At 40.3% G+C, this 27913-nt stretch overlaps 2 protein-coding genes across 15 annotated transcripts in view; one reads left to right on the forward strand and one right to left on the reverse strand.

The window, feature by feature from the left end:
- SHC3 (SHC adaptor protein 3) overlaps positions 1-11639 on the forward strand; it is a 59597-nt gene extending 47958 nt beyond the window's left edge. For 7 of the 11 annotated variants that reach the window (XM_015849361.3, XM_015849362.3, XM_085529010.1 and 4 more), the window contains 4 exons: positions 2919-3015; positions 3887-4081; positions 6982-7277; positions 10352-11639. In XM_015849361.3, the coding sequence (XP_015704847.1) occupies positions 2919-3015; positions 3887-4081; positions 6982-7277; positions 10352-10480 (717 nt within the window). In that variant the 3' untranslated portion in view covers positions 10481-11639. The remainder of the gene's footprint in view (positions 1-2918; positions 3016-3886; positions 4082-6981; positions 7278-10351) is intronic. The other 4 variants (XM_085529015.1, XM_085529014.1, XM_015849367.3 and 1 more) reach the window with 2 other exon arrangements.
- Positions 11640-18019: 6380 nt separating this feature from the next.
- On the reverse strand, positions 18020-27789 carry S1PR3 (sphingosine-1-phosphate receptor 3). Of its 4 annotated transcripts, none has more exons than XM_015849371.3 (3): positions 27597-27789; positions 21937-22011; positions 18020-21801 (listed from the first exon to the last, which is right to left on the reverse strand). In XM_015849371.3, exon 3 carries the CDS (start codon positions 21618-21620, stop codon positions 20478-20480), a length of 1143 nt encoding a protein of 380 aa, XP_015704857.1. In that variant the 5' UTR covers positions 21621-21801; positions 21937-22011; positions 27597-27789; the 3' UTR covers positions 18020-20477. The 4 variants fall into 4 exon arrangements, with proteins under 4 accessions (XP_015704857.1, XP_015704856.1, XP_015704855.1 ...); XM_015849370.2 differs by having other exon boundaries at positions 27493-27615; XM_015849369.3 differs by lacking the exon at positions 21937-22011.
- Between the last annotated feature and the right edge of the window lie 124 nt (positions 27790-27913).

Genomic DNA, 27913 nt, shown 5'->3' on the forward strand with positions numbered 1-27913 from the left:
ACTTTTGACTCCAGTTCATACTGGAGTTCTAACATGTCCAGCACAGCAGCACTCTGTGGGGGTATGACTTCATTCAGGCCACAGTAGTCTACGGTTAACTTCCATTCTCCACTGGCTTTACGCACTGGCCATATGGGGCTGTTAAAAGGTGAGTGAGTTTTGCTTATCACTCCTTGGTTCTCCACCTGGCAAATCAACTCATGAATGGGAGGCAAGGAATCCCTGTTGGTGCAGTACTGCCGTCTGTGCTGTCTTTGTAGCAGTTGGTGCCTGCTGCTCTTTTACTCTCAGTTCATCTCCTTTAATTAATTGGACTAGTTTGATTAGCTCCTTTATTAGACCCCTTTGGTGATCCTGATCTTCATCAATCATTTCTGATACTACTACGGGATCATACTGATTAATCAATAGAGATATTTGCTCTTGCATTTCATTGAGTGTGTTCTTCTGAGATGGCTGAAATGGAGACGTGAGTTGGGGGTAACTGTTGTTCAGAGTTTTGCAGTGGAAGAACCAATTCAAAAACTAGGGGTCTTCTCTGTTGTTCCTCGTACCGTTGAAACGTTGCTGCTAGTGTAATGATGTACCTTTCTGGTGCTGTTTTGGTGAGTTTCTGCCATATATCAGGTGTTGTCCTCACTCTCTCAGGATCATGGTCTTGGCAAGGATCGTTAGGATCAAAATTAGGGTAATACAACATTTCCACCACAGCTATTTCCCTCAAGTACTGGATGCCTTTTTCAATTGTGTCTCACTTTTTCATCACAGGCTTCAGATTGTCTTTGAAGGGAAGCTTTTCCCTCACAGCTACTAACATTCTCTCCCAGGGGATGGCAGCCCCATCCAAACATCTACTAATCCCTCTGTCAATGGTTGGGTCTCTGGCAATGCCTCCTACTTGGCGAGCTTTGTTGCCATCTAAAGACAAGCTACTGGCCCCACTGTCCCAACAGCGAAGCAACCAGGTAACGAGATTCATTCAGGCGCCGTGTAAATTCCTTTCTTGAGCCTTGGATTTCAGCCATCTTCAGAGGCTGATGAACAGTAATACAGACTTCTTCATCATCACTTTCCTCTTCATGCCTCTTAGTTTTTCCTTTTACCTTTCTCGGTGCTGTGATGCCCTCCCCCCCCCACCCCCACCCCCATCTGGATCTTCCTCTGCCTCCTTCTCTGCTTCTTTTTTCTGTTCTGCACACGAGGACATCCGTTTCCATTTCTTGCCTGACACTGTTACTGGTGCCTCCTGTGACTGATCAGATTTGACTTGGGGATTTCCCCTTTCAGCTTGAACCTCAGCTTGGAAACTCTCCAGAATAGTTTTATATGGTGCACAGAAGGCACAAGCCAAGCCCTAAATAAGTCGTACCTCCTTAGATCTATATAAGCTGCACCATCCCTGACTCAAATATTGGCTTAGTTTCTCGAGATCCCACAGGTGTTCAAGAGTGAAATCCCATGACACTGCAGGCCCCCACACTTCTAAGATTTTTCCTAGGTATCTCCATATTCCCTGCCAATCAGCATTTTCTGGTTTTGGAGGAGACTTCCCCATAGAACAAATGGAGAGGAGTACATTCAGGGAGATTGGTAACATGAACATGAGTATAAACACTAACTCGTTTTTCAAAAAGCATGCAGCAAACTGAGAAGACAGCCTGGAAATTGGATTGAACATTGTGGTGTTTGTAAAATTAGCTATTCCCTTTGGGATATAAGTGTCAAAATTCAAATTATACCACATTGCATATAAGTACCAGGCAGGTGTCTCCATCAATGCCCTTATTTGGTTATATACAAACACAATTCCACTACAAGAAAGCATCATGTTAATAATCAGCCAATACGTTGAGAAAAACATAATTGCTTTCAATCCCTTAAACAGAGCAACTAGAATGAAGAGTGGATTCATAGCTGGTAGCTACTAAAAAGAGAACGGAAAAACAAAACAAAACATAAAGAACCAAAACAGAAGACACTCTGTACAGTGTCTGGAGTTTGGCAGACTGCCCAGGCTACAGTCTAATCTATGAAAGTCAAGTAGCAATGCTCTGACTTAAAAAAATCAGTTTTTTTTCTTTCTTCCCTACTAACTAGCTTCTAATTAATGTTAAAATCTTATGCTTGTGCCTGCATTCTCCACCAAAATAACCATCATGGAGTTATCTAGATCAATCTATGTCTGTGACAGGGGGTGAGGGTGGGGGGTGGGGGGGAGCAGTAGGCCCGTGGGCCCCCGGCCCCCAACAAATGGGAAGGGAAAAAGGGAAAGGGGTAGGGAGATGGGAGCTGGGCTCGAGGAAACAAACAGCAGTGGCAGCGATCTAAGGAGGAAAATTTATTTTACTAACTATGATATCAGAATGCAAAATAACACAATATAATACAATCTAATTGAAACTGAGGCTAATAAATCAAGTAAAACAAGAGAGAGGTTTCTGAAGGCCGAGAAGCCTACTTTTAAATTGAAGGCACCACAGCATGGAAGCACACCCACATCCGCTGCCAGGCACTGAGAATGAGCATCACTTCCGTGACGTATTTCCCTCTCTGTCCGTGAGGTCCTCTGGGATGTGTAGTTCTTTTCTGTGCACCACATGATGTCATGATGTAGAACACCAATAGCAAAAATTACAAAACCATGACACCATAGGATGTCAGGGCTGCCTGTGGAAGCAAATGCTCTGAAGCATCACTTGGAATTAATAAAAGCAGGAAGGAGTTAAGTTTTCATGAAAGTCACCAGTAATATCTTACTCCTACACACATTTCTGAGATATATTTTTTGGCTCAATAATAAATCAGAAATGAAGAGTGGGAGTATAGAGAATAAAACCAAGGAAATTGTCCAAGCCACTCATAATATACCAGAGTATTTTAAAGATAATTGAAATTTTCTTTGCACGTGTCCATTCTAGTTTGCAGCAGGAGTGAGAAGAGAGAAAATCTATTACCAGAATCATCACTTAGGAGACAAATTCTATGAAGACTGGCATCAGAAGACTGTTAAAGAAGGTGAGACTTGCTAGTTTTATCTCTAATACTGCAAGACATCTTGGGTGTGCAAAGCATGTGGCAGTCTGATGCCTTGAAACCTGAAGGCAGTGAAATGCATTTCACTGATTCCTTTTGATAAGAATTTATTGCTGATAGCAGTGTAAAGCATATGATAAATACACCTACATAAAGTATTTAATCTACAGTTATATAGAAATGTATATTCTGCAGAAGAACTCATATATGGATTTGGCCCAAACTTTCAGCTATCTGGCTTGCCATGTCTTACAGTCTTAGTATTTAAAGACAGGCTTTTTGGCCCTTTCAGAAAATCTGATCCATGAGAATATGCAAGAGGGAGTTTCCAAAGGAAGAGCCTAAAGTCATCAGCTATTTTGAAATATGGAATAATGAACATCCTTGGACATGATCTGTGCTCTAAAAGAAACAAATACTGTATAATTTTCATTTTTCTGTTGCCTGTAAATTATAAGGAAATCACATCAAAATGTCTGTATAAAATTTTACCCTATCCATCTTTAAGTGACAGCTTTGAGGTGATTCTGGGGACTCTATTTTCAAGTGTTGGAACATGTTATCTGCTATTAATGTGCAGCAGTTTGGGTGTTTTGTTTTACTTCCTCACAAGTCCCCAGCTGAATATTAGTTTTGAAACTCACAGTCTTTATTTACAAAAAATTCCCTTTCTTCCTGAATAATTAAAAATAAAATTCATTGAAACATAGTTCTGTCCATTCATCAGCATTTTTTCCTACAAGGTTCATCAGTTCCAGTTCCCATTCCAGGGAATTCTAAACCTGTGGTGATGGGTTGTGATTTTATCATCTGGTCATTTTAACATTGTTCTAACATCTCTTACATTTTCTAGGATCCATGGATATTTATAGTATGCCAGAAGGGAAATCACAAGCAACCACAACAACAGAGATGCCAACGTATGTGAACACACAGCAAATAAATATGGAAACTCTATTGGCGCTTCAGGCAGATGCGGAAAACGACATCAGTGGAAACAGAGATAGTACCAAAGAGAGCAGCCCAGAAAAGGATCTGTTTGACATGAGTGAGCCCCCTTCCTTTTCATTCCTTTTCTAACAGGAGAGTCAATATCTTTATGCAATAATTCTGCATACAAATAATTATAGAATTGTCCAGATGGAATTTTAGTGTTAAGGTGAATTTTAGAAATCACAGAGGTTTCATATCTGACATGGTTAAAAACGCAGTTGACCAAAGTCTTGAAGCTAGTTGGTACTAGATCTGTGCTAATCTGAGCTGAAACTTTTGTTTTCCATAGCATCATGGCTATCTATGTTAGAAGGAAAATTAATCATGGACCTTGTCATGTGGGAAAGTGAGTTAATGGCTGGAGAACTACCTCCTTGCCTGCCCTAAGTATGTGTTACTAAAAAGTCAGTGCATACAGCAAAAACTTTATGCAGTATGGAAGCTGAGTGGGAAATTACAAGTCTGTTATCTCTTTCTCTGGGTAGGACTGGAATCCTACCTGGCTATCTCTTTTAACTTGGGCGTTATTCTTGGGAGTCAGCGTTCCCAAAGTCAGTGTATTATCTACAGTCTTAAAGTACACATTTAAGCAGCAGCAGAATGTAGGCCACAGTTTGCTTTCACCTGGAGGTAATCATCCCTCTGTACTCAGATCTGGTGAGGTCACATCTTCAGTACTGTGTTCAGTTTTGGGCTCCTCACTACAAGAAAGACATTGAGGCCCTGGAACGTGTCCAGAGAAGGGCAACAAAACTTGTTAGGGGTCTGGAGCACAAGTCTCATGAGGAGTGGCTCAGGGAGCTGGGATTGTTTAGCCTGGAGAAGAGGAGGCTCAGGGGAGACCTTATTGCACTCTACAACTTCCTGAGGGGAGGTTGTGACGAGGAGGGGCTTGGCCTCTTCTCCCAGACAACAAACAGGACCCGAGGAAATGGCCACAAGTTGTATCAGAAGAGGTTTAGACTAGACATGAGAAGGAACTTTTTCTCTTAGAGAGTGGTCAGGCACTGGAATGGCCTGCCCAGGAAGATGGTGGAGTCACTATCCCTGGCAGTGTTCAAAAGGTGTCTGGACAGGGAGTTGGAAATATGGTTTAGTATTTTTTCTGTAGGTATGGTAAAGGGAGGATGGTTGGACTACATGATCTTGTCGGTCCTTTCCAACCTTGTGATTCTATGATCTTATGATTCAGTGCCATCATCTATGTCACTGATGAAGATGCTGAAGAGCACTGGTCCCAAGACCACTTGTGACTAGCCTCCACCCTTACACAGAACTATTAATCACAACCCTTTGGCTATGTCCAGCCAGCCAATTCCTAATCCGTCATATAGTCCATCCTTCAAATCCACACCTCTCCAATTTAGAGAGAAGGATGTGGTGGGGGACCACGTCAAAGGCTTTGCAGAAGTCCAGGTAGGTGATATATATTGCCCTTTCCCCATTCACCGAAGCTGTCACTCCTTTGTAGAAGGCCACTCTCGATCTGCCCTTGGTGAAACCATGCTGACTGTCTCAAATCACCTCTTTATCTCGTATGTGCCTTAACATAGCTTGCAGAAAGATCTTCTTCATTCATGATCTTCCCAGGCACAGGGGTGAGGCTCACTGGCCTGTAGTTCCTTAGGTCTTCCTGTCTCCATTTCTTATATCTTTTTCAAAACTGTCTTTCTGGCATGCTTTCACTGATTTTAGAATGAAAGGGACAGGGGAGAAAGTTAGGGAGTGTACATATGTATGGAATGAGAAAAGTCTGCTGTGCGAAATTATTCATGTTAACACTGATTTCTAACAACTTTGCCCTTAAAATATAAACATGCTTAACTCTATACTACACATATTCCTTTCCTAAAAATGAAAACCAATTTCTTATGTTCCAGTTTCTTATGTTCTTCATTATACTTTATTGACCATTGGAACATAATGAAAAAATAGGACCCGAAAATATGTCAACTAGAACAAAATTAGTAATTTGTCAAGTTAAACATGGGCTTTGTGCAGACTGTAATGTAGTGAAGACATGCACAAGATAGATTTAAGAATTAGCAAAACTGTGACAGTTCTGTATGTGTCCTTTTAATCTGACCTAGAATAACTTCTCAGTGGTCCTGTACAAGTATGGCTATGTGTCCCTAGAGTTAGAGCAATCTATTTAGAGCTTCTGTAATACTTCACAGTACTGCTCTGCAGATGTCCTTTAGTAAGTCTAGTGGGCACAAAAAAATATGTCTTTTTAGTATGTTCTAGTTGGCCAAAAAAAAAATCTGAAAGAAACACAGCCTATAGTGAAGCATGCACTGACCTATTTACTATTTCTGTAAGACTGCTGGGACATTTAACGACATATTTTCATTCTACTCTTGGAATTAAAGATTCAGCTGAAATTTAAAATATTGTTTCTCAACGGCTGATTTCACTGAGGTAAATCACACTACAAGTGTCAGTCCACCTCTGTGTCACAAGCTGAGGCTTGGAGGAGGCTGAGTAATCAGGGTGACTGACTCTTTCTAGAGATACCAATAGGCTGGAGACTCAGTAATGGATAACTCTTAAGTGAGTATGTTGCTTGACAATGGAACAGATATGATTATAATAACTTTGGGTACCAGTATTATGCAATTTATTTGAAATGAGACTGAATGACATAACTGTTAAAGCAAGAGGACAGCTCTGTTTTGTATCAAGGTATATAAATACAACTGTTGATAATGGCTATTTCCAAAAGAAAATAATTATATTTAAGAATCTCCTGCCAAGGTTCACTTCAATTTTTGTCACTATTTTTCTGCATGTCACATATTATTTTAACATATTACTCTCCTTGCTCTTAGAATATGACATGAATCAATAGGCCCAGCAGCATGCCTCTTTCAATTTCAAATGACTGGAATATCACTGTTTTGCAGTATGATTTACCTATGAATAATCTTGCACTTCTTCTATTTCCACAACCAGAACCATTTGAAGATGCCCTCAAGAACCAAATGTCTGAGCCTGTGCTAAGTAAACTGACTTCTGTTGAATGTACTAGTCCTCTCTTATGTAGAGCTACTGACTGGACTAAAACAGAAGAGCTGAGTATAGAGCCATGGTATCAAGGAGAGATGAGCAGGAAAGAAGCTGAACAGCTGTTAAAGAAATGTGGAGACTTCCTTGTGAGAAGGAGTACCACAAATCCAGGCTCTTACGTGTTGACAGGCATGCAGAATGGACAAGCCAAACACCTTCTTTTGGTGGATCCAGAAGGAACTGTAAGTGTGACTCAGTAATATGGGAGGTTTCTGACTCTGTATTTTCTCTGAATATTTAAGCTTATTTGCAAGTGGTTGTAATGACAACCTCACGTTAGATGCCAGTTGCATCTATTTTTCTCCTAATCCCTAGGAGAAGATGTACTTCTTCACCTACCTCTAGTAGGGGTAGGTGAAGACATCCTGCTTGACTTAGCCAAAATGCAGGAAGCCTAGGGATGTGGTTCCCCAGCTTTGGCCACTGCAGTATTGTCTTACTCAAAAAGTGTAGCTAAGTCTCTGTTTAACCTTCTAGCTGCTGATTTCTGTGCACATTCAACCGGCCTTCATGCTAGTAGTTTTGAGGACTAAGACCAAGTCCTCCAAGCCATTAAGTTTTCCAGCCCTGAAAGCTAGGAGACAGATGTGGTAAAAACTACACCGTCACTTTGCTGCACAGAGACTCCTTTAGCTGATGAAGCCACCCAGTAGCAGCACAGTGACTGCCAATAACTTCTTGTTTCTCTAGCTGTCCTGTTGCACTTCCAGGGAGGGTGAGGCAGGCTTCAGCAATCATTGGTGTACTTTAATCTTGGCTTCTGGTAGCTGGCAAATGGCAACTCCTCTTAAGCTATAAAGAACAGCATTGAAAGCCACAGAGTAAAAGAGAAGCTCCTGGAAAGGAGATGGCCTGTTGGCAGCCACTTCAACTGAGACACCTGCAGGAGGAAGACCATGAGAATCATGCTAGTCTTGTGGACTCTGACCAGAATAACCATTGCACTCTCTGACCTACTTACTTACCTTCACCACACGAGGGCAGTCAAAGAATGTTTTTAACACTTTTATGTGTTTATGGATTACATGTAGTGAAGCTGTGCAGGGAGAAAATTAGAAAAGCCAAAGTGCAGCTAGAACTGAGCTTGGCTGCTAAGGTAAAGGAGAACAGTAAATATTTTTATAAACACATCCACAGCAAGAGGAAGGCTAGGGAGAATCTCCATCCCTTGTTGGATGCAGAGAGCAACTTGGTCACCAAGGATCGGGATAAGGCTGAGGTACTTAATGCCTTCTTTACCTCAGTCTTTAATACTAAGGCTTGTTACTCCCTGGGAACACAGCCCCCTGTGCTGGTAGATGGGGATGGGGAACAGAATAAGCCCTGCATGAGCCACGATGAGATAGTTTTGGACCTGCTCCAAAAGCTGGATGCTTACAAGTCCACGAGGCCAGATGGACTGCACCCTAGAGTGCTGAGGGAGTTGGCGGATGTGGTTGCCAAAGCACTCTCCATCATTTTTCGTCAGTCCTGGCTGACTAGGTATGTTGCGGTGGATTGGGGGCTGGCAAATGTGAATCTCATCTTCAAAAAGGATCAGGAAGATGATGCTGGTAGCTACAGGCCTATCAGTCTCGCCTCGGTGTCTGGGAAGGTTATGGAACGAATAATCTTGGGAACCATCATGGACCAATTAAAGGTCAACCAGAGGATCAGGTCCAGTTAGCATGGGTTTATGAACAGTAGACAAGCTTTCTAATGTTATGAACTGTCTGACAAGCCTGGTTTCATTCTATGACAAGGTGACCTGCTTAGTGGATGAGGATAAGGCTGTCAATGTGGTCTATCTGGACTTCAGTAAGGCCTTTGACACTGTCCCCCATAACATTCTTGTGGAGAATCTGGCTGCCCATGGTCTGGATGGCCAGACGCTCTGCTGGGTGAAGCATACGCTGGATGGCTGGTCCAAAGAATTGTGGTCAATGGAGTGGAGTATATTCAGAATATAGCATTGAATAATTACAGAAAGTAATGTTTTAATGAAGTATGAAAAACCATGAGAGCCTGCTGGTTTTCTTTAGTGATGCAGCTACGGGCAGCTGAGTGGAAGACATCATTTGTTATGCCAGTTGTTTGCTGTTTTCCTGTGACATTGTGTGCCTTTGGTGGCGCAGTAGTTAAAAACGCCGCTTTGCAACACCAGTGGCCTGGGTTCGAATCCCCCCTGTGGCGCAAGTGGTAGAAGTGCCGCTCTGCTACACAGAAGGCTCCAATCCTGGGGGCTGGACTCGATGATCTCTAAGGTCCCTTCCAACCTGCATGAGACTGTGATACTGTGATCCCATGTTCTAATTTACCAAAACTTTATTATGAAGACTGAAATATTTCAAGTGAGATGCTAGCCAAAGTACACTGTTTCTAGAAAGTTTTAACAAAAGTTATCTATTTTTGAGGAAAGTTGAAAGAAAATAGGTAATACACTTAATTTTAGAGCAGTGTCTGTACACTTTTTCTTGCAACACTGTAGTGCCATCCCAATACAAAGCACTATTTTAGCTTTACTCTACCTGTGGAACTATATGCCTTAAGTAGTTTTAAATGTAAAAAGGAAAAAGATGTTTTGAGAAGATGAAGTTATAAATTTAAATATCTCTTTGTAATATAAATTAGGTTTTGCTCTGTCCTAGCAGACTGGTTTTCCTTGCAACATTAATCTTCTCATATCATAGAAGTAATACTTCATTCAGCAGGATACTGGTACAAATGCTAGTAAGAGGGCCAGAGGAAATGACATTCCCTGTCCTAAAATGTTCCAGTTTCAAAGTCCCAAGCAGATACTATGCATGCAGCATGGGGCAAGTGCAAGTCAAATAGAAGAAGTGTCTGGTCAACTTCAGGCAAAGGGAATTTTCCAGTGGAAGCCAGCACTGTTTTTTGGTACCTTCTTTGTTGAAAAAAAGGCAGAGATGCTAAAGTGCACAGAGAGATTCTGATGTTGCCAGGAAAAAAAACGAAAACATTTAAAAGGAGCCCTTAATTTCTTGAAGAACAAAACTCGAGCTAGAAGTCCATCGTATGGTAAAGCAAAATGATGTATGGAAACTTTTCAAACTGTATACTAGCCCACAGCTAGTCAAGTATCTATTTGGGGAGACTAAAAGTGTCACAGAGAATAATTTCTACTGTTTCTGATGGGAGAGTAATCAGTCTCTAAAACATGATCAATTATCCCATTTTATTCTTAGAGAATTTGATGCAAAGTTAAGGGAAAAAGTATTTTGCTGCTTAATCTACTTCTTGCATCCTTTTTTTGAAGGTTCGTACAAAAGATCGTGTCTTTGACAGCATAAGTCATCTTATCAATCATCACCTTGAGAATAATTTGCCAATAGTTTCTTCTGGGAGTGAACTCTGCCTGCAGCAGCCTGCTGAGAGAAGACACTGACTCTAGATAATTCTTGCAATTTTTGTAACTTGCAAGTTATAACTTCTTGAACTGTATGTTAGAAAAAAAAAAATCATATTTCCTTATATTTCACCAGTATGTTTTCCTTAGTTTTAAGAAACTCTCTTTCACATGTTACACTTGAAAATAATCAATGCTTTATGTGGACATGAAGTCAAAATAAAAGGATTTCCTAAAAAGTAATTTCCATAAAATTCTTCTGATTCTCTAATATGAATATTAAGTGTATATATACACATTATACATAAATATAATATATATTTATATTTTTCAGGTCAGTCTGTTGATGGTATAGAACTAATCTTCTGTGCCATGTGTTTTTAACTTAAGAAAATTGCCAGTTTTGATTTCTCAGCTAAAAGCAGAATACAGCAGTCTCAATTTCAATTTTTTTTTCTCAAGGAGAAAAAAAAATAAATGAGTATCTTATCTGTGACTTTATCTAAGAAGCACAACTATGGGGATAATCATTGGATCACACTGCTTAAATACTGTGTAAGGGGAGTAAATTCAGCAACTTGTACTACAACTCAGAATTTTAACATAAAAGGATTTTTAAAAGCATCATTCAGTGTTATTGATACAAAAAGCATTTTATCTTTCTGATGTCAAGTCTGAATTCTTGTATGATACTACTCAAAGCATTTGTATTTAGCTTTAACAATGATTTGATGTGATCTCTCTGTGTACAAGTCTGTATGCAATTGGTTGTTTTTAATTATAACAATATTCTGCAACTTGAAATTATTTTTGAGTGATGAAGTTATTTCTAGATAGTTCTCTGATTATAGTGAAGAGCTAGGTGTCCTTGACTATCACTTTCCAGTGGAGATGTTATATACTGATGAGACAAGTTCCAGCACCTTGTGTTTAGTAGGTTTAATGCAAAACAGAAGTGAGTAGTCAAAGACGTTTGGAAAAAAACAAACAAACAAACAAAAAAAAACTTTTCTTCTTATAAAAACTGAAAACTATTAACAATCCATGATCAGTTTTGTAAATGATGTAATTTGCATTTGCCAAGTTATTTCATGCCTCTTCCAAAGTATAACTTGACATTGGCTTTCATCAAGTGATAGTGAAAATATCAGCTTTTCTCTAAATATGTGTTTAAATAAAGATGCATTTCTTCCATATACATCTGTGACTTTTGGTACTGGGAAATGTTTTAGTGAAGGTTTGTGCTGTTCAAGTGCAAGGACTAAATGAATTTATCTTTCTAGAATCTGTAAAATGTAAAACCATTGAGCCACACTGAATAGACACAGTTCCTGTTATAGCAAAGTTTTAGCAAGAGCCATGATTTAGCATTCAGCATTCCAGGATCACCAGCAACAGCATCTCTAATCAAATCAATAGATTTTGATTTGTTATGGCCAAAAATCAGCAGGAAAAGTCTTGGTTATGCACCTGCCTGCGCTGAAGTAGTCAAATGTAGAATAGACATTTGCTTTTAAGAATTTTGAAAGTTTAAGATTTGTTATATTAAGACCAAACTGATGGAAGAATTGATTTGGAATGAATTCAGATAACATCATTATATATATATGTATATATATGTGTATATATATATATATATATATAACAGACAGAAAACGACCAAAACACAAAAAAACTTATCACAACCTCAGATGATTTTCTTGGACCGTTTGCTTTGAAACATGATGAGTTTGCAACTTTAGAAAGTTTTGTTTTGGTTGCTCTCAAGAACAAAAACTGGTAAAGTCTCTGACTGATCATGTGACCTGTGTCATAAAAGTGCTTTTAATTCTGTAAACAGGACATTCTGAAACCAAACTAAGATGTTCAGTGAACAAAATGTTCCCAATTCATTTTGATTGCAGTTAGTTATTAGGTTTCTAAGTCTGGGTGCAATCTGAGACCACAGGAAAGAAATCAGATGAGCACGGCACAAATTAGCATGTCAGTGGGACAAGTGGAATTCTTAAGATCTAGGCTGTCCTTTTACCAGGTTGGAATTTGTGAGATAAAGTGAAGAGATCCTGAATAAAATCAGATTGATTTTATTGATAAATATCCATTCTTACCATATTTCCACTTGAAGTATCTCAATTGGCACCTTTTTTTTCATCATATAGAACACATGTCATTGTGGGCTCCCACCAATCTACAGCCATGTCCTGGAAAAGTTTTGACTGTGATATAACTAGCTATAAGAGAAGGCTTCTTTTGTACTACAAGCGTAACTGTATATCACTTCAGAAAGCATCAGATGGCTAATTTCTTAATACGCCTTCAAAAATCCTACCTGCTACCTCTCTGTTTTAGATTCCTAAGTATCTTGTCAACATATGTCTGGCAAAATGTGACAAGACACAGGTGTATGACTGAAGGTACTAAATACAGACTGAAATAATCATTTTTTTTTGTTTGTTTTTTTTTCTTACCATTGTCTTTACGGTAGCTTTAATAACTTAGAAGCCAAATAACTGCATGTTTTAGAAATTAAAGCAGGTGTCAAGAAGACATAAAATGAAAAATCTTGACAGAAAGAAACATACAGTTCCTCAAACTATATGTCACAAACTGCTTCTAGGAAAAGGTGACTTTTTCAGGCTGTTCTGTCCAATTTGCTAAGTCTGTTCACTGATGTTACAAGTACATGTAGCTTGATTGGCTACAGTTTAGTCGTAAGTGTTTTGGGCTGCAACAGCGTCCTGCTGTGACAATATCCTGGGAGACTCCAGTCAGATGGCAAGGTTCAGACCCTTTTCTAAGTCACTGGGAATGATTCTGAAGCTAGCCAAGAAGGAATAGCATAGGGGCAAATCAAAGTTCCTTTTGCACTGCCACTGCTTTTTTTTGTCATTGTTACTCTCATAGATCTGGCTTTCCTCCCTATGACAATGCTATAAAAACTGTATAGCCATTTGGATGTTGCCATTAGAGTTGAGGAGTCAGGGCTCATTTCTGTGAGGAAACACCATTGTAGGCAATTGAAGATACATGACATTATGAAACTGATTTGAATGCTGTACAATTAATTAAAAACTGTACTTCCAACACCATTACAATTTGAGCCTTCTAATGTTTGCCTCTGGTTTTGAGCTCCCTCTCCTTCTGATTTTCTTCTCCTATATAGTCCCAATGGCAACACACTTACTTGTTTAGAAATATGATGATCCTTTAAAACCATGACTTCAAGAGCTGGGATTTAACTGAAAAATTTTACTAGGCTTAACAGAAATCACTGAGATTAAATAATATTGTAGTACCCTTTTATATTTTCCCAGGGAATAGTTGGCAAGATTGAAGTGAAATTGAATCAGAAAATCTCGTTATCAGTTCTGATTCCAGCTGTATTGCTACTTTGTGAACTACAAGCAATGAAAATACATTAGATTCCTTAAAACAAGTAAAACAACTGCTTCTGACTTTTTTTTTTTTTTTTTTTTTTTTAATATTAACTATTCTCCATTGAAGTTGGGAACACTAGATTAGACAGTTGAAGTATAGTCATATTCACAAATTTTCAGTTTCTTTAGGTGCTTTTACAAGCAATGGAACCCAAAAGGTTGAAAACATGAGCTGAAAACTTAATTACCTTCTGACTTCAATGAGAGTTTACACAATTACTTTGTACATGAGGAGAAGGTAAAAGAGGAGAAGTACAGTAGCTTTCTCCACTGCAAATCCTCAGGGTTCTATCAGAAATTTATCTACTGTACTTGTTCAACTAAAAAGAAAAGAACAAAGGAGATAGGTCTCAGGCTAGTATTTAAGTACAAAATGTGCGCTGTCACATAAGAAAATGTTTACTAACTGCCTCTTGTTAGCTAGCAATGCTAAATTTCTAATATCCTGGTATCATTTTTCTCCTTTCCATTACAAAATGCTCACATTTCTTATTGTCATGGTCCTCAGGCATCAGGATGTGCAGTTAGAGGAGGAGAGTCTGTAACATTTATATGTTACTTATACTTGATACATCAGCAACTGCTGCTGATATATCAAGCGCCAGCTACAGTATTCATAACAGAATGTATGCATATTTTGCTATTTGTAGGTAGTAAATGCTGCACTTCGAAACTGTTTTGCAGCCTCCAAGACACTTGCATCTCTAGAACAGAACCTTGCAATCTCTGCTTGTTCTGATGTTACAAATCAGCTTTGAAACCATTGTTCTTAGAATCCCATGTCTATTTGAAGTGGTGAAACAAAGAATTTTTAATGTAAGCCATATTTTCCTTAAAAAAATAAAAAATAAAAAAAAGCTGAAGTAATAACTACATTTTCCTTCTAATCTACGAGACAGTCTCACAATATGCTTATAAGAAATCCAAATATAGATTTACCTCATTTGCTAAAAAAACACGTTGGTTTGCAGTGTATTTTTTGTGCGAAACTTTGCACCTCTCAACTCTTCATGCTGCCTCAAAGCTGTCAGGGTATGGAGCTAATTACTGCTGTATTTCTTATTCTGCCCACACATACTCAGTGTCTGTGAACTTTGCTCACATCCATTCAGGATGCAGCTGTAACATGCACAAGGCTGTGTAGAGGACAACACGGACATAATGACAAGATGGATGTAATCTACAGTTAACCAGAGACTTGGGGAAAGCCAAAAGATGAAAAGCTGCCTGAAAGTAGACAGTAGAAAGTAGAAAGGAGAGTAGACCCTGGGGGTTAGAAGTATGAGGCTTGGAAACATGAGCCAATAGACACATAAGCCACTAATAAGAGCTGTCACCATATTATAAACATGCTAATTGTCTGATAGAGTTAAAGCAGAGCCACAGGAAGATGTGTTGCAAAACACCTGTGCAATGCCTAAGGCTCATCTATTTCTGAGACAGTCCTGATCTGTTCCTCTGCATTCTCCAACATGTGCATCATGTATGGCTTCCACTGAACAACAGTGAACAACAGTTTTTAAAAACTTTTTAAAAAATCTCAATAAGGGGGATAAGATTTCAGAGCTGCAGGTTTCTAGCCAAAGTACTGTATAGTGGAAAAGCTAAAGGAAGTGTGTTTAAAACTTGTCTGACAACAGCACAAGCTGTGGAAAGCAGAAGAAAAAAGGAAGTTGAAACCAGGTAATTCATGTTTTTCTTTATATTTTGTGGACAGCAATGAAACAAAAAAGTGGCTATTTTGCTGTAAAAGGGAGTCTGACTATACATTTTATATTTGTTAATATTTACTACATTTAGAAACATTTTCAAATTGAGAACTGCAGGAAAAAATAATGTGTATGGAAAAATTGTGATCACTTATATCCCCGAAAACTTTGGTGAACCTCAAGTTTTTTACTCCTTACTGATTGTGATATTGTAGCTATGGAGGCAAATTTTGTCTGTGAGGAAGTCCTTGAGCATCAAAGTTTGGAATGTAAATGTCATGCAGCTGCTTTCTGATTATTCAGTTTGTGTTTGATAATCAAATTAATAAAATAACAAGCACTGCTGTCGATACTGAATGTATGTAAACTGGGCGTGAGTTTGTGCTCCTATGAGCAGGTTCCCTAAGAGACCATCTGTATATATATTTGCCTACCTACCTATCTACCTACCTACCTACCTACTACCACATTTAACTGAATAGATTGGATATTGAATATTTTTAAGTTAATGAACTACACAGTAGAAATAAGAGACCAAATGTTTCAGAGGACAAGGTAGCATGTAAAGGTATTGGTTCTTAGTTACACTGGTAATCTTAGTTACACTGACTTTACACTAGAGCAGTTCCATTCACTTTGACAGAGATGGCTTTGATTTCCACTTCTCTATTTTGCCAAATAACATTTTCTTGATGCAAGTACAGGCCCACACTCTTTGTAGCAGATGATATGCTCACCTGAAAAGTAGCTGTCCTGCTTGGCATGCTAAATAGGTGAAAGTAACCAGTTCAATGGTTTCTCCATGGGAAACGATGGCAAGGATGATGTCCATACAAGAGCAGCTGTTTAGTGTGCTGAGAAGAAAGCATTCACATTTGAAGGACATTTAGCTGGGCTGACACTCCCCAGTTCCCCTTCCTACACCACCAGAACAGTTCCTTGCAAAGAGCCTTTCCTCAAAACCAACAGGAGAAAAGTTTAGCCCTGGGAAGTTACATTGCTCTTGGTGAGATCCGCAGTCCTGAAGGCCACAGAGGTGCCCACATACCTCTTCATGGTGCTTGAAGCCTGCTCAAGGCTGTATTAAGCCTCATGGCTCATTGACAGCCAAGCAAAAACCCCTGATCAACACTGCTGTTCTTGCTGCTGGTGAGTTTTTGCCATGAGAAGAGTGTCCCCAGGATGGGGCTTCCAGCATATCAAGAGTCTGTGCTGCAGACTGTACTAGAAATGGTGGGTTAAATGACACTAATTGGTGCTAGCAAAGCTCAGTTCAACAGTAGATTGGCTGCCCTCAGGATCTCAGCTTTCTGGCACCAGTCATTTCACACCCAGGTCTGTTTTCCATTTCCTCACTAAAGCTGTTGGATAAAAACAAACACTTCAGCCAATGTTACATTCTATTTACAGTCCCTTACTGCAAAATGTACCTTTTCTATCAATGTTGCAGCCAGTGCAGTGGGCCCTCAGAGCAGATAAGGTCAGAGAGCAGATGTGCTCCCAGAACAGAGGCAGAGCTTTCTGCTGGCTCCAGACTGGCAGAGCAGCAGCCTTAGGATGGCCACTGCTCTCACAGATAGTGCTTTCAGGCATGACATCCAGAATTTAAACCTGTGTTTTCTAAGGAGGGCCAAAATCTTTCTACTTTTCTTTAAAATATGATTGCTACATAAGAACTTTGCCCAAAGCTTTGAGATTCAAATAAAAGTTTTCTAAATGTTTATGGTACCTGTACTCTTTACATAAAGACTGTCAGCAATGTGACTCTTGCGAAAACTGCATATGAAAGGTTTGGTTTGGTTTTTTTTTTTCACCTTAGGTGGCTGGATCTCAATTTCTTTTGCAATCTAAAAAAACAAACAAACAAACAAACAAAACCCCTCAATTCATGAAATAGTTTGAATCAAACATGACTTTGCTTTACAGTTTTTGTTCCATTTGTTCCAATTACAGAGACTGATTCAGATTTCTGGCAGGCTCAAATCAGACAAGTTTGGATTCTACACAGCATTTTAAAAGACTTCATAAAATTTTAGGGGGAAAGAAGCTTCAAAGATAGAGCTTCTTCCTGGTTGTTTAGGGTCCAGTACTTTTAAGCCCCTGATTTATCCTACTCCACAATTTTGGTATGGAATCTCCCCAAATCTGTATTTAACCTAATATATTCTAGTGAGCTGTACCCACCTAAGAAAGAAAGACCAGTCATTTATTTATTTATTTACTGGCCTGTATTTTGTAAATTTTATTATCAGTGTTCCACGAAAAAGCATGAGTATTAGGAACCTGCTTCAAGTATGCCTGGGCAGTGAAATACTCCCCACTTTCCAACAACCTGCCCTCAAAAAAAAAAACCAAACTCAAAACTTTAGAACAACAGCAACAACACAAAACCCTCCAAAATAAAAGAGAAAGTGGAGTGAGAGTTCTGGAGGTTTTTTGTTTTGTTTTTTTTTTTTTAATTATTATTGACACATAATCACATAATTCCAGCAGTTGCTTGTATTGGTTGTACCATGCACCAACAACAGCTAAGACTGGCATCCAGAAGTCATAACTCATACTTCAAGGCATGTTTCTAGATTTTGGCTACTGCAATATTTATTTTTCACCTAAATATGGAATATCATGTAACATCATAACACAACGTGAGCATTGGTGTGGAACAACAACATTTTCTCCATCAGCTGTCTTGTCTTTTCAGCCTTTTTCATTTATAAAAAGCAAGAAATGTTACATGTGGACACTTCATAAGCTAGCACTTAGGAGCACATTAACATTTTAGCAGGCAGTTTCCAAACAGGCAACTTCAAGGCAGATCTTCAACACTGAAAATACACACAAATAGCACTATAGCACCTAAAAACTTATGCCACAACAAAACAGTGATATTAGTTCTATTTCTAGAAAACCTACAGAGCTGCTGACCTCACCCATATCTGCAGTTAATGCTCCTATTCATGGTAAGGTTTGTTTAGCTGGTTCTTTCTCTGCATATGCCCTGTGTTATATCATTTTGGTAGAAGTTATTCATACTTAGTATTCTCTTTCACATTTTGTTCAAATGCAGTCTATATTCTTCCTTGTTCTTACACTTTATTAACAACAAGAAAACATCACTGCTAACTTGTAAAGATAATCACAATGCAAACCTCTATATTTTAAAGGCATTTGCGACACACGTTACATCACTTGCACACTATACATGCTTGGAAAGAGTCTTAATGCTGTTGAGAAAGATGAAGATCAGACTCAAGCTAAGGATGAGGTCCTACAAGTTATTAATTAAAAAAGCCTCAACCTCTCTGATAGTGATTAAGGTGAAGTGTGGTTTGAGACATTAAACAGGAATCTTTGAAAGAGCCCAAGAAAATTAGATGTTTTCACTGAAAAGTAAAGTATTTCCCTTCCACTGAAGGGAAAGCCTACAGCAAAGCCTCTAGCTGTAAACTACCTGGATAGAAGTACCACAGGCCACATAAACTTACGCCTATTAAGTCCTATGTACTCTAGGTCTTAGTGATGCCAAACAGCATCCTACACCAAGTCTGGCAAGGCCTACTGTTTTCATAGAGGTTTCTCTGGACCATCCCCTCAGAAAGATGATTCTAACGCTCCTGCAAATTTGGAAGGTCTTCTGAACTGAGTGGGCCCTCATTCCAGATCCAAGGCAGGGTCTGGTATAAATTGAGTGATGCCGTTCAGCATGACTCTTGTACTGCATCTTCCCTCCTGCATCCACAAAGGTGTTCAGAGACAACAGAAACACGATGTCCCACTGCCAGAAATTTCATCCTACTGGTGGGGCCTCTTCCCAGGGAGAATTTATTTCACAATCCCATGCTGTGGTAGCGCCCAGAGGGAGAACAAGGAACTCCACAAGAACCAGGTTGTGGTTCACTGTCTCTGAAATGATACATCTGTGCTTCAGAACTGAAGCAGTTTAGGTAGCACATTCACAAGGTACATAGGTTTATATAGGTTTTACATGCATTTTTAAATACACTAAAAATAGTAAGTAAAAGCATACACATTGAACTATTACACACACTTGATATGTTTATGGTTGGTTCACAATTTAGCTGATTTAAACAGCAAACATATATAGACTTTCACAATAGTTATTTACTACTGAGTGCTTAAAATAAATTGTGAAATGTCACAGTGACAACTGTCATGTTGTCTTTCACTAAACATGAAAAGTTTGAGTAACAGTGGAAACATAAAATACTGCATTGATATGGCATTGAAGTTTGTCAGTAAAAGCTACTACTTCATGTATTTTAAAAATCCCCTTTGGAACACATCTATCACTATAATTTGTCACCTTATACTCTATACTACAATATGTTTAAAATACAGTTAACTCTAACCATTCAATGACTTTTTAATATGGTATTGTAAAAAATATACATCTATTTATATCACATACTAGCAAGGCCTTTAATGTAACAGCAAGATACAGAGAATTATAATCCCCAGTATTTGGAATGAGCTTTTCTCTGAGTCAGCAAAAATCAGACTCGTTTTTTTTTCATTATCAGCAGCATTTAGTGAATGCTGAAGTTTTACTTATTTTGTGAACATTTAATGAATGTAACAGGTTTTACTGATGTCCTGAAGGATCAGGTGGCATCAAACACAGCTTCACAATGTAATGCCATCGCAGTCACAATGTCAGCAGATGTGCATGGTCACTGTACTGACTGCTGAGTACCATGAAAAGTCTTTTCTCAATCAGATGCCTTACTGAAAGACATGCAAAGCAAACTGATGATGATGAAGTCCTTAAATAATTTAGTGTTTCCCCCTACAATTCAAGTGCACAAATACTTAAACTACACTTGTAGTTTAATTCTAAGCCACAGAAAGGTCCTTGTCTTGAGGAATACTTTACTTACAGAAGCTTCCATTGTAAAATGAAGACTCATGTTTCTCATTAACACATGAGGGAATGCTCATCTGCGGGAAATCATCCTTTGGCTTCGGGGTGTTGCTGCTGCTGGATTTACTTCGGCTGTGATCTGGTGTGGGCTGGATAGACAGAGATCTGGCTGCCCTGGATCTCACCAGGCACCCACAAACAAGTCGAAAGAAAGCTCGACGCATTTCCTTACTAGCCAAAGTATAGATTATAGGATTCATTGCAGAATTGATGACGGCTAGAGCTATAAACCAGTTGGCTTTGAACAGAACAGAGCACTCCCTAACTTGGCAGGCCACATCAATAAGGAACAAAATGAACAATGGTGACCAACAGGCAATGAAGACACTAACAACAATCACAACAGTCCTAAGGAGTGCCATGGACCGCTCTGAGTTGTTATGGTTAGTGACATTACGGCTGCTGGACTTTACCAGGATGTAGATGCGTGCATAAAGGATAACAATGGCTACCAGAATGGCTATGAAGATACTAATGCAGAATACAACATACTTCTTGGAGTAAAGAGGCAAAATCGTTGAGCAATCTGGCAAGTTGTTTATACAGTTCCAGCCAAGGATGGGCAAGGCACCCAAAGAGATTGAAATAAGCCAGCAGGTTCCAATGAGAAGGAACACCCTGTATTTTTTATTTGCATCGTAAGGCCTCATCTTAATCATTGTCAAGTGTCGTTCAATAGCTATTGCTAATAAGCTGAAGGTGGAGGCTCCTAACGCAACAAACATACTGCCTTCCCTAATAAACCAGATTGTGGAGGACAAGCTCAGTGTTTTCTTCCCAGACATAAGAATATTTACTTTGTAAACAATCCCAGCCAAAAGATCACAGAGAGCTAGATTGCCAATGAAAAAGTACATGCGGTTGTGAAATTTATTGTTTTTCCAAATGGCAATCAACACCATCAGATTTTCCAGGACTATGAAACTACACAGGATCAGAAATGCAACAGTTGTAAGGTCTATGTTATCAGTTGCCTTTTCCTTCAGAATAAGCTTTCCTGTGTAATTATAATGCAGTACAATCAGAGAGTCCATTTCCTCATTTCCTTCAGTACCAACAACAGCAGCAGGTATCACAGTAACTGTTGACATAGTTTATTAGTTGCTATTGGATGTGTCTTCTTTAACGTCACAAGAATTTAGTTCCAGTAATTTTCCACCAGAGGGAGATCAAGCCACAATCCTCCAAGTACTCCTCTGGGCAGGCAGTGGATATTCCCAGATCCAGCGACTCTCTCATGTTAATTTGGGAAAGCAGCTAAGAAATCATGTTCTGAAAATAAGAACAAATGCAACATAAGTCTCACTGTCATCACACATCACCTATATATTGTGCAATAGCTCAAGCTGTAATACAGGCCCCTGATTCAAGAGGGATGTTGGCTAGGATGGAGTTCTGAGGTCGTACATTTATCAAGCTGGTGGTGAGGAAGCCACAGGTCTTGCTTTCCATGGTGCAGCTCCTAATGGTAGGTGTTTTCTCCTGCAAAAGTTCCATGTTTTTTTTTTTAAAAAAAAAAGAAAGAAAAAAAAAAAGAAAAAAAAAAAAAAAGAAAAGAAAAAAAGCAAGAGTAACAAGAACAATTAGCAAAAGCTCTCAGCAAGCATATGTGCACAGTAACTGGTGCACTCAGTCTCAGAAAGACTGAAGTGTTTGCGGCACTACCAAAACACCATCCCATCTTCACTGCCTGAGCAGTAACAAGGCAGAATTACTGCATTTTAGATTCCCATTGAGATCTTAGGTAGCAAAGAATCTAAGAAAGCATAAGACTCTTGACACCATTGTGCACACCGCCAATGCCTAAAATAGGTTCCCAAACCTAACAATACCAAAACTATGTTAGTTGCAATTAAGGAGACACCTTGAAAGCCATTCATCATAAAGCTAATCCTACTTCAAATTCAAATTAGTTGACCTACTACTATCATTTTTCTAAACAAACATAGCCAATCACATCTTTCTTCTACTTTTCCTCTACGTTGCATATGCAACACATGCATATGCATAGAACAGAATCAGAGAATAGTTTTGGTTGGAAGACCTCTAGAAATCATCTGGTTCCAACCCCACAGCCCTGGGCAGGATTGTCTCATACCAGATCAGGCTGCTCATGGCCCCAACCCACCTGGCCATACCTCTGGGGATGGGGCATCCACAGCTTTTCTGGGCAGCCTGCGCTTGCGCCTCATCACCCTCTGAGTAAAAAACTTCTGTCTGACGTCTAACCTAAATCTCCTCTCTTCTGGTTTTAAGCCATTCTCCCTTGTTGTTTCACTAATATATCATGTAAAAAGTAAGTCCCCCTCTGGCTTATAAACTCCCTCCATGTACTCTCAGGCCACAATCAGGTCTCCTTTGGAGCCTTCTCCAAGTTAAGTGCAATTCCCTCAATCTTTCCTCATAGGAGAGCTGCCCTTTGATCATCCTTGCAGCCCTCCTCTGGACCTGCTCCAATAGCTCCATCTTCCTCTACTCAGTGTACCAGACCTGGATGCAGTACTCCAGATGGGGTCTCACAAGGGCAGGGTAGAGGGAAACTATCACCTCCTCCACCTAGCTGGCCACCCCTCCTCTGATGTAGCCCAGGATACAGCCCTGGCTGCAAGCACACACTATTTGCTCATGTACAGATTTTTATCCACAAGGACATAAAAGTCCTTCTCTGCAGGGCTGCTTTCAATGAGCTCTTCTCCCAGCCTGTATTTGTACCTGGGATTGCCCTGAGCCACATGCTACACCCTGCACTTGTCCTTGTTGAACTTCAATAGGTTAATCTGTGCTCACTTTTTGAGCCTGTCTAGGTTTCTTTGGATGGCATTCCTTCTGTCTGCTACATCAGGTGTACTACTCAGCTTGTGTTGAGCCTGTTGACAGAGCAATTCTACTGTCTGTGCTGAAAAGTCCTTCTAGTCCCAAGAAGGACCAATGGAGGACACCACTCATTACTGGTCTCCACCTGGACACAGAGCCATTGTATGCATAAAAGACACTGATTTAAGATTTTTCTTTTCTAAGTACTATAATGACCAATTATTGTCCTTTTCAATTTACTTCTGTTCTTCAAATGGAGACTTAGATTAATTGCAGCATTTTCCCACAGACTTTGATATGTTGCATTTTCACAGTAGACTGATTCTTCTACATCTCTTTTTTTGCACTGCCATGCATAAGTATTAGAAGAGATCTGCACAGCTCTGTAAAAATATCCAGTAGTGACATAAGTATTTAATACTCTACTAAAATGTGACAGGCACTGCATACTCCAATGAGAATCAGTGCTCACACCTCAAATGCATACTGCAAGGTTGAAAGGCCAATTTTTTAGTTCAGCTACCAAGCCAGGACGAAGAAAAGAACTGGTTCAATTTGAAGCAAATTTGTACCTTTTTTTTTTCCCCAGGAAAAATAGGAAAATTTCTACTACATGGGAGGTCACTTGCTATTGCTACTCACACCCCAATTCCTGCCCCCTAGTCCCCCAGCCCCCCACCCCCCCCCAAAAAAAGAAAAAAAAAAAAGTAGCTTAATTTTAAGAGTTTATGAGAGTTATAACTCATATATATATATACTGATTACAGAACGGCCATAAGCATTTCCCAAATATGTGAAAGGCACTTTCAAAAGAAGTCTATCAATAGACGAATTTGAGATTTCAGCCTTCACCAGTACACCAGCAGTTTTCAACCTCTGACCCTCATTACAAGGAATCTCTTAAATAATCTACATAACAGAGGTATGCAGGCTTGCAGTCAGTAGGCTTAGGTTTAACACAGTACCTTCACTGGAAAGCACACAGGTTTCTGAAGATCACAAAAGCACCTGAGTTACTGCTATTCCAACACACTGTTTTGAATGCTGGAGAAGAGGGAGTGGCATTTTCAAGTGCCTTGTAGAAGACAGGGGGAGCAAGCAAGTCCCAGTTGAACGTAAAGAGGTTTAAAGGATGACACTACTCATTTTTCCTACTCTCCCTTTTCCTAGATTCTCTCCTTCAGAAAAGAATGAATCTGACAGAAGCTTGTGGTGACATTACTACATTCAGATATATCCAAATGATTGTCTGTGAGAGTGGTTTTCTATTATTATTTGCCCGTTCTAGTCTCTATGTCCAAAATGCTTTGGTGGAGAGACCCACAGGGAGAGATCATGCAAGAAGCACAGTTATCTCTTGGAGCTGTAGGTAGACTTCTCTCTGAAGATGGCAACCCCCTCATTGACTTCTCCAGATCTGAAATGGGCCCTTGAGTTGCCGACACTTCTCCTGAAGCATGAACAGTAAAGCTCTTCAGCAGAACCTCACCTCAGCTAACTTTCAATTTAATTGTAATTCAGTTGAAATCTGCACACTGTTATCACAGACTATCACAGTCTTTCACTGTATTGACTTAGAACAAAATGCCACTGTTCATATGAATTGCAAATGCTTGTCAATGTACAATAAACAATTATATTTCATTAGAAAAGTATTCATTAACAGCAGCTTAACTAGCATCAGACTGCTTGAGGGAATTGTACTCAGTGCTGTTACAGCACCAAATGCAGCAAAATGCATGTTCCTGTAAGACTTTTCCAAGCAGAGATATCATACTCTTCTATCACAGCATTTCATTCTGACTCTACTGAAAATAACTGTGCTACACAGGTTCCCCTGGCAGAAAGCATAGCTGATGCACTCAATCAGCAGAAATTATACTGGGCCTCTTTTATTGTTCATAATTACTTCTTCTCTTAAAATTATTACAGCAAATTCAGTATCACAAAGGTAAGTCAGCCTCTGACAGCCCAAAGTCAAGGCAGTGAAGGATGTAACAGTATTCACCAAGACTCTGTGGGAATGAATCTCACTCACTAGCCACTTAAAAGTTAATACAAATAATAGCAAAATAAATTAAAAAATATTCTTTTCTGGCAGCAGCATTCAGCCATGCCATTTTTTAAAGATTGTTTTCATTCATCTTCCTCTTTGAAGTCAGTAACTCAGAAATTATACAATTGGTTGTGTACCAGAATGCCTATACCACTGCTTCCTGACAGCTCTACTGATTAGTCCTCCAAACGTCTTTGTGCTAGCCAGATGCAGAGGACTAGTCACTAGCTGCAAAGTATGGACCTTACCTTTAAACACTGAAAAAAAACCCCTGAAGAACACGTTGGTCTGTGTTGCACATTCAGCACTGCTGCAGTTAAGTACCTCAATACCCTGAGATACTGACAGAAATCCATTTCATTCTCTCTAAAGGAAAGAGGAGAATTCCTATTGCTGCACCAATGAGGTACCACTAGAACTATAAAGCTATAGACAGAGTAAGGGCAACCTGACACTGCCTCCTTGAGGATGCAGTGGCTAAATCAGTGTTTAAACAAAGGAACAACACCAAGAAAAACAGCCAAGTGGAGCACAATTCAGCTGCCTCCTTTCAGCTGTTGGAGTTACCTGCATGCTCTGAGGATGGAAAGAGCAGCGGGGTGAGTAGTGTGGCTGTGAGCACTGTGATTTGCCCATGCTGGCAAACCTTCTTTCCCACTGCTATATTTTATGATTTCAGCAGCTGTTAGTGTGGTCTTCTGTAGAGGTCTAAGATCCCATAGGGTCATGCATCGTTCCAGGTTGCAGCACAGCTCACCACCACAGCTGATGTTCCCAGTGTCTGGTGGGGTACATACTGTCTTCCACATGGAAAGGTCAGTGATGTGTGGAAGACCACAACACTAATTCCTGCCCCATGGTACATCTCTACATTTCTAGACATACCAATAGCACAGGTGGGGAAGCAGGGCTTCCCACAGATAACTGTCCGGGTAAAGCTGCTGGAGACAACCTGCGATTTTCCTCTAGGACCACGTAACTCCCAGTACCAGGAGGCAGCAGGGAGCTGATGATAATACAGACTTCTAACAACCTTTAGCAACTATTTGCAGCACACCTCTGTTCTCAGCAGGCATTCTATTAGGAGACCCACAGGGAGCAGAGGGTTTCTACCATCTCATGTGCCACTGTGCAATTTACAGTAGCAAAAATAAGAAGTACGTATTTTTGAAACACTGAGCCAAACAATCTTCATGATAGCCCCAAGTCAATCTTATAAAACACAAGTGAGAACACGACAATTCTCTGCTCCTTGCGTTTCCTTTCACAACAGCCTAAAATGCAGTTAAGTTTGGGACATCCACTGCAACTCATCTAGATTCTGTGTTTTCCTACCTTCCAACCATCCATGAAAATGCATGCCCAAATGGACCGGAGACCCCCTCATTACCATCACACACATTCCTGTCCTTCAGTTCCACACACTGCCATATGCTTTGGCCAAAAATGACAATTTTAAGAAAAGCAGAGTGAAAGACAAGAATGTATATTAACAGCCAAACCTCTGTATATTGTAAGGCCTTTTATAGATTAAAAGTAAATGTCTGCAATTTGTCTGGCACACCGTGGCAGTGTTAAATTTAAGCAAAGGCTTTTAAGAACAGCCATTCTCGATGTAAATGGCATCCAGACAACAAACATCTGCTGCAAAACAATGTCTTGGACAATTCAAATAAACTTTAAAATAGTTCTGGTTTTGAAGTGAATGTGCTGGCAGCCTTTAGCAAATGGTTACTTTGTGGCTTTGCAAGTCAGACATCCGTTCGCATTCCGTAATCCCGAATAGCACACGTACTCCTCTTACTCGCAGCCCCGTCTGGTTTTGTTCCTGCATGTAAGCACGTTAAAAGAAGGCACATTCACTTCTTCCCCCCAACACCCCCGCCCCTACCCGCCGGCCCCTGCTGCCTCGACTTATTCCTCCCACCCCCAAAAAATCAGCATTCAGCTCGCAAACTCTGATTTCTCAGCGACTCAAACTTCAAGGGGGTGACGAGGCGCTCGTTGGAGCCATCCGAGCACAACCCCGACAGGTCCGGCACGCTCGCAGAGCGCCGGCGTCACCTAAACCCGGCGCTCGGCGCCTCACTCACAGCTCCGCAGCCCTTCGCCGCATCCCGGGCTCGCCGCCCTCTGCAACTTTCCAGCCCCGAATAGTAGCTCCCTGGCGGCGGGACAGGGGACTCACAGCACTCACCCGCTGCAGCAAGGACTCTGGGCAGAGGCCGTCCCTCGGGGAACAGAGTACCTGCGGGTACTGATCGGCACCCTCCCCGGAAGCTCAGCGGCAGTGGCTCCCGAGCTCGCGGGCTGTGCTGGGCCGGGCCGGGCTGAGATGGCCGGGTTGAGATGGCGGCAGCCCTGGCCCGCTGCCGCTCCCCGCCGGAGCCGCCCCGGCCGGCCGGCCCCCTCCTCAACCCCGAGCTCTGCCCGCCTCCTCCCGCCTCCGTCCTGTTCTGCCTGTCCCGCTGTCTGTCTGTATGTCTATAGAGACAAACAGGCAGACGTGGAGCA

Source organism: Coturnix japonica, chromosome Z (assembly GCF_054131305.1).
Source record: "Coturnix japonica strain WE chromosome Z, WE-NBRP24, whole genome shotgun sequence".
Taxonomy (NCBI): Eukaryota; Metazoa; Chordata; class Aves; order Galliformes; family Phasianidae; genus Coturnix; species Coturnix japonica.

Excerpts from the sequence above, each read along its gene's own strand:
- S1PR3 (XM_015849369.3), bottom strand. The coding sequence starts at position 21,620 with ATGTCAACAGTTACTGTGATACCTGCTGCTGTTGTTGGTACTGAAGGA.